Source organism: Convolutriloba macropyga, chromosome 13 (genome assembly GCF_964194025.1).
Source record: "Convolutriloba macropyga chromosome 13, txConMacr16.3, whole genome shotgun sequence".
Classification (NCBI taxonomy): Eukaryota; Metazoa; Xenacoelomorpha; order Acoela; family Convolutidae; genus Convolutriloba; species Convolutriloba macropyga.
The window spans coordinates 43,262,962-43,273,747 of NC_134480.1; the positions used below are offsets into that span (position 1 = coordinate 43,262,962).

At 37.2% G+C, this 10,786-nt stretch overlaps 1 protein-coding gene across 2 annotated transcripts; it reads right to left on the reverse strand.

Moving 5' to 3' along the window:
* Positions 1-327: 327 nt before the first annotated feature.
* Positions 328-7,569, reverse strand: LOC142351805 (uncharacterized). Of its 2 annotated transcripts, none has more exons than XM_075403995.1 (3): positions 7,323-7,569; positions 6,960-7,101; positions 328-1,108 (listed from the first exon to the last, which is right to left on the reverse strand). In XM_075403995.1, exons 2-3 carry the CDS (start codon positions 7,025-7,027, stop codon positions 466-468), a joined length of 711 nt encoding a protein of 236 aa, XP_075260110.1. In that variant the 5' UTR covers positions 7,028-7,101; positions 7,323-7,569; the 3' UTR covers positions 328-465. The 2 variants fall into 2 exon arrangements, with proteins under 2 accessions (XP_075260110.1, XP_075260111.1); XM_075403996.1 differs by having other exon boundaries at positions 6,869-7,101.
* Between the last annotated feature and the right edge of the window lie 3,217 nt (positions 7,570-10,786).

Consider the following 10,786-nt stretch of genomic DNA (forward strand, 5'->3'; position numbering starts at 1 on the left):
GTCGTGGTGGTAATTTTTGCAGAGCAGATGCATTAATTCGCATTAACTTGAATTATTTTTAAGTAATTGCACAAGTTTTTTTTAAATCAAAGTCCATTTTTCTCACTTTTGGCTTTTGGTTTTGATAACTCAATATTTTCGAGATACATACTTGACCACGTCAATTGTTTTTGTCCAATCAAAGTTTGACTTGACGGCTTTTTCATAAGTATAGTATCCGATAGCTTTTCTTTGATTTGGATAGTCTTTTTGGAACAGTTTTTGTGTGAAAAAGATCAAAAGGTATCACTTAAATGAAAAGATTTGCCGAAATTTCATTGTCTGAGATCAAAATAGTTCAACTTAAAATATTGGACGTAAATGCTGCTGTGACCACATTAATCTCAGGGTATCCAGAAAACACAAATGCCCTTGGAGACAATTCTTTCCAATTACTGACAAACTCTTAATTTTTGCTTGGTTTCTTCAATTGTACCCTGTAGATCGTGCAAAATATTGACTTGGTTCTTGTTGTTGTCGATTGGTTATCTTATAGGCAAACCCAATAACATGTCTCTGCAACCTGTTCGTGCTCTCTTCCAAAGGTTGCAACTCAACAGAATCTGGATCTATATGCTCTGGAACGTCCAAATTAACTGCAAATTGGTGCTTGTAGTCTTCGATATAGAACTGATTGTTGTCCGCACGTCGAAGATCGACGTCATAATGGTTAAACATGGCACAACAAACATACGCTTCCCAAAATGCTTCGTTCATTATGGAATCGGTTCGGACTAAAGCTTCCGGATATTTTGGCGATATCGGCGCTTTCGAATACACTTTTTCCAGCTTGGTGGCGTAGCCCTGTCTTATTGGGCCCAAAAGTTTCATTTGGTCGTCGATAGTTGAGACCAGAGGTTGTTCTGGCTTCCAGTCTAGATTTAGAGATTGTTCTCCAATTGCGGTTTTCATCATTTGTTCAGTTGGTAAGTGAGATCTAATGCTGCCAAATATTAGTAGAGAGTGGGGTCCGTGTCTCTGATGACACACAGTGGCCAAGTCAATGTCTTCTGGAATTCTGAACTGGTATTCTTTGCCGTCGTTCGATGAAAGAATGCCGATATTATTCCTATATCAAAATAATTGAAAAATAACTGACTATCGTCGCAAAACTTGCTTTCAAACTAGGACGTGAAATAACTGCATGAAAAGATACACGTCTACAATAATGACCTCAAGTTCCGTTCCACAGCGATTAAATCGAAACTTGACGAAAGGAGTAACTCAAGGTTTCAGCGCTGCGCTAATTTTCAGCTCAAGAAAGTAAAAGTTAGCGGATTGAGTGGGGAAGCCAATGTAGGCAAAGAAATTAAGGAAAAAATGAGTAAAATAAGAATGTAAAATGAGACAACCCCCGGGTCGAGGTGTCACCGCCATTCAACGCAAAATTATGTAAGATAAGCGGTGAATGCGGAAAATTTTGTAAGATAACCGGTGAATGCGGTGAAATTACATAAATCAGCTGGTGAATGCAAGGAAAAAACCTTCATCGCTTGGTAGCGGTGAATTTACATAATTTGATCGCTAAATTTAGCAGTGAAATTACATAAATTCACCGCTGCGAAAAAAGTGTCAAATTATGTAAGCGGTGAATGCGGTGACATTACATAAATTCACCGCTTAACTTAGTGGTGAAATTACATAAATTCACCGCTTAAATTAGTGAACAGCCTACATAAATTCACCGCTTAGAAAACGATTTGAATTGTCTTTTGCTCAACGAAGTTAAGATTCATTCATTAACAGACGCACGGAAAATTTACCCAAGAATAATCGCACATGTTTTTGAACCTTTTTCGAGCGGTGAATTTATGTACTTTCACCACTAGAGTAAGCGGTGATCAAAATAGTTCAACTTAAAATATTGGACGTAAATGCTGCTGTGACCACATTAATCTCAGGGTATCCAGAAAACACAAATGCCCTTGGAGACAATTCTTTCCAATTACCGACAAACTCTTAATTTTTGCTTGGTTTCTTCAATTGTACCCTGTAGATCGTGCAAAATATTGACTTGGTTCTTGTTGTTGTCGATTGGTTATCTTATAGGCAAACCCAATAACATGTCTCTGCAACATGTTCGTGCTCTCTTCCAAAGGTTGCAACTCAACAGAATCTGGATCTATGTGCTCTGGAACGTCCAAATTAACTGCAAATTGGTGCTTGTAGTCTTCGATATAGAACTGATTGTTGTCCGCACGTCGAAGATCGACGTCATAATGGTTAAACATTGCACAACAAACATACGCTTCCCAAAATGCTTCGTTCGTTATAGAATCGGTTCGGACTAAAGCTTCCGGATATTTCGGCGATATCGGCGCCTTTGAATACACTTTTTCGAGCTTGGTGGCGTAGCCCGGTCTTATTGGGCCCAAAAGTTTCATCTGGTTGTCGATAGTTGAGACCAGAAGCTGTTCTGGTTTCCAGTCCAGGTTTAGAGATTGTTCTCCAATTGCGGTTTTCATCATTTGTTCAGTTGGTAAGTGAGATCTAATGCTGCCAAATATTAGTAGAGAGTGGGGTCCCTGTCTCTGATGACACACAGTGGCCAACCCAATGTCTTCTGGAATTCTGAACTGGTATTCTTTGCCGTCGTTCGATGAAAGAATGCCGATATTATTCCTATATCAAAATAATTGAAAAATAACTGACTATCGTCGCAAAACTTGCTTTCAAACTAGGACGTGAAATAACTGCATGAAAAGATACACGTCTACAATAATGACCTCAAGTTCCGTTCCACAGCGATTAAATCGAAACTTGACGAAAGGAGTAACTCAAAGTTTCAGCGCTGCGCTAATTTTCAGCTCAAGAAAGTAAAAGTTAGCGGATTGAGTGGGGAAGCCAATGTAGGCAAAGAAATTAAGGAAAAAATGAGTAAAATAAGAATGTAAAATGAGACAACCCCCGGGTCGAGGTGTCACCGCCATTCAACGCAAAATTATGTAAGATAAGCGGTGAATGCGGAAAATTTTGTAAGATAACCGGTGAATGCGGTGAAATTACATAAATCAGCTGGTGAATGCAATGAAAAAACCTTCATCGCTTGGTAGCGGTGAATTTACATAATTTGATCTCTAAATTTAGCAGTGAAATTACATAAATTCACCGCTGCGAAAAAAGTGTCAAATTATGTAAGCGGTGAATGCGGTGACATTACATAAGTTCAGCGCTTAACTTAGTGGTGAAATTACATAAATTCACCGCTTAAATTAGTGAACAGCCTACATAAATTCACCGCTTAGAAAACGATTTGAATTGTCTTTTGCTCAACGAAGTTAAGATTCGTTCATTAACAGACGCACGGAAAATTTACCCAAGAATAATCACACATGTTTTTGAACCTTTTTCGAGCGGTGAATTTATGTACTTTCACCACTAGAGTAAGCGGTGAACTTTCAAAAATCACCGCATTTCACCGCTAAAATTTGTAAATTCACCGCCTATCTTACAAAAATTCAACGAGTATGTTTTACAAAAAGTAGAGTGAATTCGATTTGAATCGAAAACAAATATACTAGATTTTTGTGAGAAGTGCTGCAGTGGAAGAATAAGTGGCTGACATGCAGTAGGTGAGAGGTTCAATTAAGTGCAAGAACGGTAAGTGGTAGCAAGCGGTTAAATGTAGTAAATTTTTGGAAGTTCACCGCTTACTCTAGGGTAAACTTTCATACTTTCACCGCATTCTCTGCGTTTCACCGCAAAATTATGTACAAAATTTGCTGTGAAAAAACTAACTTTTCGCCGCTTAGCTTACATGTTTATCCAATTTCTCAATCTGGGTCAACGTGAAAAGACAAGAGCCATATACGCTAGAACAAAATTTGAGGTAGTGTTGATTTTGAATACACATCAGAGTGTTTTGTGACAGAAATTTTTTTAAAAATTTTTACCGGCCAGAATAGAGAAATTTACTTCAAAGGCAGATTTTGATTTGTGTGAACCCATCTTACATCAAAAAATCAACGACAACGAAGTTCGCATATAATGTTAAGAAATCAAATCTCACTTATCCACATATATCTTTCCTTTCAGTAATCTAAAAATCTTGCTCAGAGAGAAACTAAGTTCAATATAAAAGAGCAGACGATCGACAAGCATTGATTGCCCAAAACTGGTCAAAATAGACTTCCTTGACCTTCATTGGCATGAAAAAAATAAAGATTGGCAAATTGAGGACCCCTTCTAATGCACAAAAATCTCTTCAAAAAATAATCCCTCACAATTGAATTGATCTTCAAGTAGCGACGGCATTTAAATTTTAAAGTTGCTTATTAACTGAGTGCAGAAGTTAACTTTTGGGTGAGATTTGGAAAAATGTTTTGACCTAAACAGTTGAACTAAAGTTATCTTTTGGGTGAGTTTTGGCAAAATTTTTTGACCTGCACAATTGACCTTATAATTGACGCCAAAAAACGTAAAAATGACGTTACAAACACCAGCTCAACTGCGATGCAGTAGTCACTGTAAATGAAGAAAATGAATGTTCGCAAGAATAATCGATGGAGATGACAAATTAAAAAGAGCAGCCTGACAAATTCCTGCCTAAAATCCAATAAATTGAATGACAAAATGGCATGAAAATTAAGGCAATAACAAATTTAGACAGTCAACAAAGCCCCCGACTCTATATGCACAAAATTAATATAACAAAGCAAATAGAGTTCTCTTTTTACAGGATATAATTTCTTAATGTTAGCCGAAAAACAACAACTCCTTTACGTTGTCGTTATGCGTCTTTAGATTGAGCACACAAAACAACAGACCCCGATCGAAATAAAGACTGGACTATCGGAAATGAGCCTACTGAAAAAAAATGGCAAAAAAATCTTTCTTTTGACAACAAGAGGCGTCAAGTAAAATCAAAATGAAAAAAATCCAAACGAAATCTTCAACCAGAGCATTCAAAAAAGTTAGAAATCACAAGATACTCATCGGCAATTGGAATCATTGGATGAGCAACAAGACCACAAACGAGGAGCAAAAAAGCACACATGACGCAAAAACCAAACATTGTTTTTTGAATTGAAATTCAGGCAAAATCAAGAGAACGAGTTCTATGAACTCATGCAGATAATTAAATTTCATTACGTCTCCTAAGCTTCCAATGAAACTTGTCATTATTAAGACTAAATGTTTACACAACAAAAAAACCCAACAAATGTTTACTAACACTCATTAATATATATATATATATATATATATATATATATATATATATATATTTAAAACAATATTTTTCAATTGAATGGCCCTTGGCAACAAAGAGGACATGTTAATATTGAGATTAGGCAATGAGACATCAATAAATACAACAAACAGTAGCATAACTTAACAATTAATTTGGCCTTAACTTTTGAAATTATTATTGTTTAAGCCACAGAAAGCATTAGCTATAAACTGAAACGGTTAATTAAATCTGTTAAATCCACAACAGCATTTGATCAAACCCGTAACTAAATAGATCAAGTAATGAGACAGCATCAAAAACAAACAAAATAACTTTTTGTTTAATTTTTTTTAAAAAGAACAGTTTATTAGTTTTTGATAGAATAAGCTATCAACGATAAGACTATATCGATAGATTTGAACATTTTTAGACTAAGGCCTTTGACAACACAGTGAACAGCAAACACTAAGCGCAAAAACTAACTTGTATTATATTAAAAACAATCAAGACTTGAAATATGGAAAACAGAAATCATATTGACTCAAGTTAAAAAAAGAGCAATTTTCACTCAAATTTGAATGTATTCTGGAAAAAATCAGTTTTAACTTCCACTCACAATTTGACTCCATTTGTGCCTCTAGGATGAATAAATAACACTCCAGTTTGACTTCTCATGTGCGTAAAAAGGCAAAAAATGTGAACAAGTATTAAAAATACAACTCAACAACATAATCCGGATCCTTTGGATTGTAAAATTCATTGCAGTAAACTTTGACCTACAGTTAAAAGAATTTTCAAAGCCTATACAACAAAATTGACCTACAATGGACTATGAATGGATTGTGAAATCAGTAGTACAAAATCCTCCAAAAACTATGAAAAATCAATTAAAAGCGAGCTTGAAGTTGAAACAGCAGCGAGAATAAATATATTAATTAAAAAATAACCAAATAACGTCGGGCGAATTGTTCCCGAACGACTGGCAAGCAGTTGGCTTCGCTAGTAGCAAGCTGAGGATCAGGGACGCTAGCAATGAGTGGAATGGGCGGATTGAGGAAGAGGTTTCAAGCTTTGGGGCGGAGGATTCAAGAGATGGGGGTGGGGTTGGGAGGGCTGGATCAAGGGCGGCCCTTAATCTCATTTTTTAAGATTAAGAACTGCCCTTAACACAATGGAATTGTCTCATCAAAAGAGCTTCATATGATCGCCTACTTATTGTTTAGAAAAACGTAAAGCTCTAAAAGAGGTGCTCAGCCAGCTAATGCCCTTAAAGCTTTACCTGTTCAACCCGTATTTGAAAAAGGATAGTTAAAAGGCTCGAGTAAAAAATCGGGTAAGCAAAAAAATTGCATAAAAAACGCCACAGGACTAACCTAATTTCTGCAAACAAATGTGAGAGCAATTGAAAAGACACTACACCAAAATTCTTCCTCGAGTCGTTAGCAGCAAATTTAATTTTTTACTTGCTAAAAAAACCGGCTATTAAAAGGACTTAAGTGTTCCTTTCTAAAATTTATTGCTTATTATTCACTTTGAACAAAGATTGAAAAGAGATTCTCTTCAACAGTTGTTTCATTGATCAGTGCTAATCTGCAATATGTCCTCTTAATCCGCATTAAGTAATGGAAAGACAACTGTGACAACTTTGAGTAAATTTACTTGAGCATAATGTAAGGTTTTGAGGCTCAGTCATCCAAGTTTAGAGGTTGAGGTCGCCAAACCCAAAAGAAATACCCGCGGTGCGTCATACCCATGTTTCATTGTGACGTCATCCATGTTCATCCCTGAGTGAGTTAGCCTTGCTTCCCAAAGTTTCATCTGATCGCTCTATGAACTCTATGAAATCGTCATGGTCTATTTGATTACTTGCCTGTGGTGTTTGAGAGGGGTTTCTGAAAAAACAACCGGAGTGTAACTAAATTGAATCTATTTCCAGTCTGGCACCTCGTCTTGGGTAGTTTGATTTTAAACTTTAATCTATTAAAGAAAATCTTCGGTGAAGCAGATTGCTGCGAACCACAAGCTATGAGATGCCACAACAGCGGTCGTCCTATAGAGCCCAACGTTATTATTAATTAGAACAAAATCAAAAGAGCAGATCTCGCTAAATTACCCAGGTTGGAACCCAAAATATTGCTGAACTGTTTTCATCTGGTTGCTCTGGTCTGTTCCATATGTCCCCTCTGGAATTCTGGGTTCTGTTCCAGCGCTGGGTTGCCAGTTTGGATATTTAGTTGGAGGTGCATCTTGTCTTTGGGATTCAGAAAGGACTTTTCGATGGGTGACGTATTCTTTGAACTCGGCAGGTGAGAGGCCACTTCTTTTTACCAGTCCAAGAATCCGAAGACGGTCTCTAGCTATTAGCTATAAGTACATTTATATGACCCCAGCCCCTGAGTTATCTATAACCCCCTCCCTCAAACTATTGTAAAACCAATTTTGAGTCTCTATATTGTTTTGCATATTACAAGGTAGGAATTGTAAGAATATTGCACCCCGGGTCGAATATCCTCCCTAAAGTCCTCACATTTTGTTGTAAGAGTGGGGGAATTTCTCTATGGGGGTTACACTGGTGTACTGATGTAGGAGTGAGAGGTTTAGTTTGGACTGGGGAGGGGGAGGGGTGCAAAATTTTGTAAGAGTTTTGCAATAGAAGGACTTTTGAAGAATTATCCCTGGTCAAAATTACGATGTAAGAGTGAGCTGCCATGGGCTGCAATGAGGGGAATTTAGGGGCTGCAATGATTAGTTGAAATTTCTTCAGAGGGGGTGTTAGAATTGGACTGCCAAGTGTAAAATGGTGAAAAATGAGGGGTATATGATTTGAGATGTTTGAGATGGCGTAAATGAATAAAATGATGTAAAAATTGGCCAGAGTGGGGGGGGGGTAGGATGATGTAAAGGTGTGGGGGTTAAAGAGAAATTAACACCCCCTTCTTACATCTTTTTGGTCTGTAAGTGGGGGCTTAAATGTTGTGAGAGTTTGAGGGTGTTTTCTCCATTAACCTCTCACTCTTGGAGCATTCTATCCCCCTTGACAGACCAAAAACTGTAGGATCTAAGGGTTTTGAACTGCTTTCTCTTTATCAAATCCTCCCATTGCAGCCCCACTTTTACATCTTTTTGGGCAGTAAAATTTGACCCGGAGCCCTCCGCCGGTGGGGGGGGGGGTTGAGAAGTTATAAAAATTTTTCAACAAAAGTTTGAATTTGACTTCGTCAGTAGGTAGCTACAGTGTAGGAAGGCTAGCTATAGTTTTTGTTCTTTTTTTATGTTTGGTACTAAACTTTTTTGATCACGTTGTACTATGAGAGCATGCAAGTGGCATGAACAAAATTTCATACGGAAAACAAAGCGGACAGACAGCCGGAAATTAGCTGCTATAGACCACCATGATCTTCATTGAAACTTAAAACAGCAAGAAAAAAATTAGGCAGTTAATTTGTTATTTGACACTTGAAGGAAAAAGTTTTTTTGATTCTAGCTCTCTTTAAATTTTTTTATTCGAGAATAGTAATTAAATTTTTACCGACCAATGTCGGGAGAATAGCTCTCAAACGGTTGACTTCGTCAGTAGGTAGCTACAGTGTAGGAAGGCTAGCTATAGTTTAATTGCAGGAGACCTGGGTGACAACGACGGGAGGGGGGTTGGGTTCGTCCGAGTTGGGTGTTGGGTGAACATCATCAGAGGTTGGTACGGTGAGGGGGGTTGGTGAAGTGGGGATGGGTTCAATTGGGATCAACTGGGATAAACATAACCAATTAATGAATTGCTCTCAAAGGACCGACGATCAAAAGCTAGCCATGGTTTAGTGAGGCTAGCTTAAGTTTAATTGAAGGGGCGTGAAGTAAGTGCAGCGACGGGGGGGGGGGGGGCGTGGTGCAACAGTGGGAGGCAATGGTGGATGGTGAGCTCTGGCTGCACGGGGCCCTGGCGACCTGAACGATGTGCAGGTGTTGGATGGGGGAGTGGGTCTGATGTGGTGATGTGGGACCAATTGTGAAAAACGACCCTTCACAACATAAGTATAAGTCTGTTATATAAGTCTGTAAAAAAAACAGTTTTTGTGAATCACATACTTGGGGACTTGTTAGCTGAAAGGCTCGAGGAGAAACTAAATATCCACTGCGCGCTACCTCTTTATCCCGTTTCTGATGACAAAAAGTTAAATGGATCAGAGGAAAAATTGGTCAAACCAAAAACCACATAATTGGAGCAACATGATTAAAATAACTGCTACAAACATCGTTTGAGAGTAATTAACAATGGTCTCCTAAAACGTGGTAGTTAAGTCATTTATGATGAAACATTTCTATTATAACTCAGCGTTAATGAGGTTTATAGATGATGACATCACGCCACACAACAGCAGATGAAGTGTGGCATCCTCAAAAGAGTTAGGGAAAGTGAGAGACAGAGAGAGAGAGAGAGAGAGAGAGAGAGAGAGAGAGAGAGAGAGAGAGAGAGAGAGAGAGAGAGAGAGCGAGAATTCGTGATCGAGAAAGGAGGAAACCCAATTCGAAAGAGAGAGAGAGGAAGAGAGAGAGAGAGAGAGAGAGAGAGAGAGAGTGTATGTGACACACACACACACAGAGAGAGAGAGAGAGAGAGAGAGAGATTTAGAAATTGATCTGGGAATTTTGTCCATGAGGAGATTTGACACTGCAACTTTTAGTTTTCTAGGCTTTGTTAGTAAAAAATCTGAAAGTTGTTAAATTTACAAAATTTTCAGATTTCGCATCGAAAAAGTTCACAGCCACAATTTGGCCTCTGGAGTGTTGTCTTGTATCCCACCTGCAAGACTCGAAAATCTTCGTAAGCCAATAATGATCGTTAACCTTTGAAAAGGCAAAAATATTCAAAAAAGAAAAAAAAAAATTTGCAATTTTTTAAAAAATCTTGCTAAAATTTGTGATATTAATATCTTCAGAACTATTCTATTTTTTCAATAAACTATCCAGTATCTAATTTTCAAGGCTTAAATGGTTTGACTGGCTCATGAAAATCCATAAACTTGGAACAATAATTTTCAAAAAAATTTGAAAAATTTAATTTTTTTTTCAAAAAACTCGACTCAATATTACATTTATGACCATTCCATTAACTCTAGAAACTATGCAGCAACTTTTTACCAAATCTTGTAGGAGGTCTCTGTGCCCCTGATGCCGGAAAAAGTAAAAGAAAAATAAAAAATATTCATAAGAAAATTGAAAAATATTTTTTAAAAAATCTTTTTGTTTAAAAGTGCTTAAATTCCAGGTATTAAAATATTCGATTACATCTCAAAATTTTGCAGTAATCTATTATCAACACAAGAGGATGTTCCTTGGCTCTTGAGGCTGGAGAAATTGAAAAAATGACAAAAAATTTCATAAAAACTTGAAAAAGCATTGCAAAAATTTCAGTAAATTATTATTAAACCATTGAGTTTTTTTGGCCCCTGGAGCTGGAAAAAACTTCAATAATTACGAAAAATGGCAACAAAATTGAAAAAAAATGTGAATTCAAATAGCTTAAAAACCATTCCATTACTAGAAACTATGAAGTAACCTATTATCAAACGCTAGAGGAGGTTT

Bases quoted from the DNA above. Each gene is read 5' to 3' on its own strand.
- LOC142351805 (XM_075403995.1), bottom strand. From the start codon at position 7,027: ATGAAACTTTGGGAAGCAAGGCTAACTCACTCAGGGATGAACATGGAT. The intron at 1,109-6,959 runs GTATGACGCACC...ATTTTGATATAG, and splicing joins GACGTCACAATGAAACATGG to GAATAATATCGGCATTCTTT.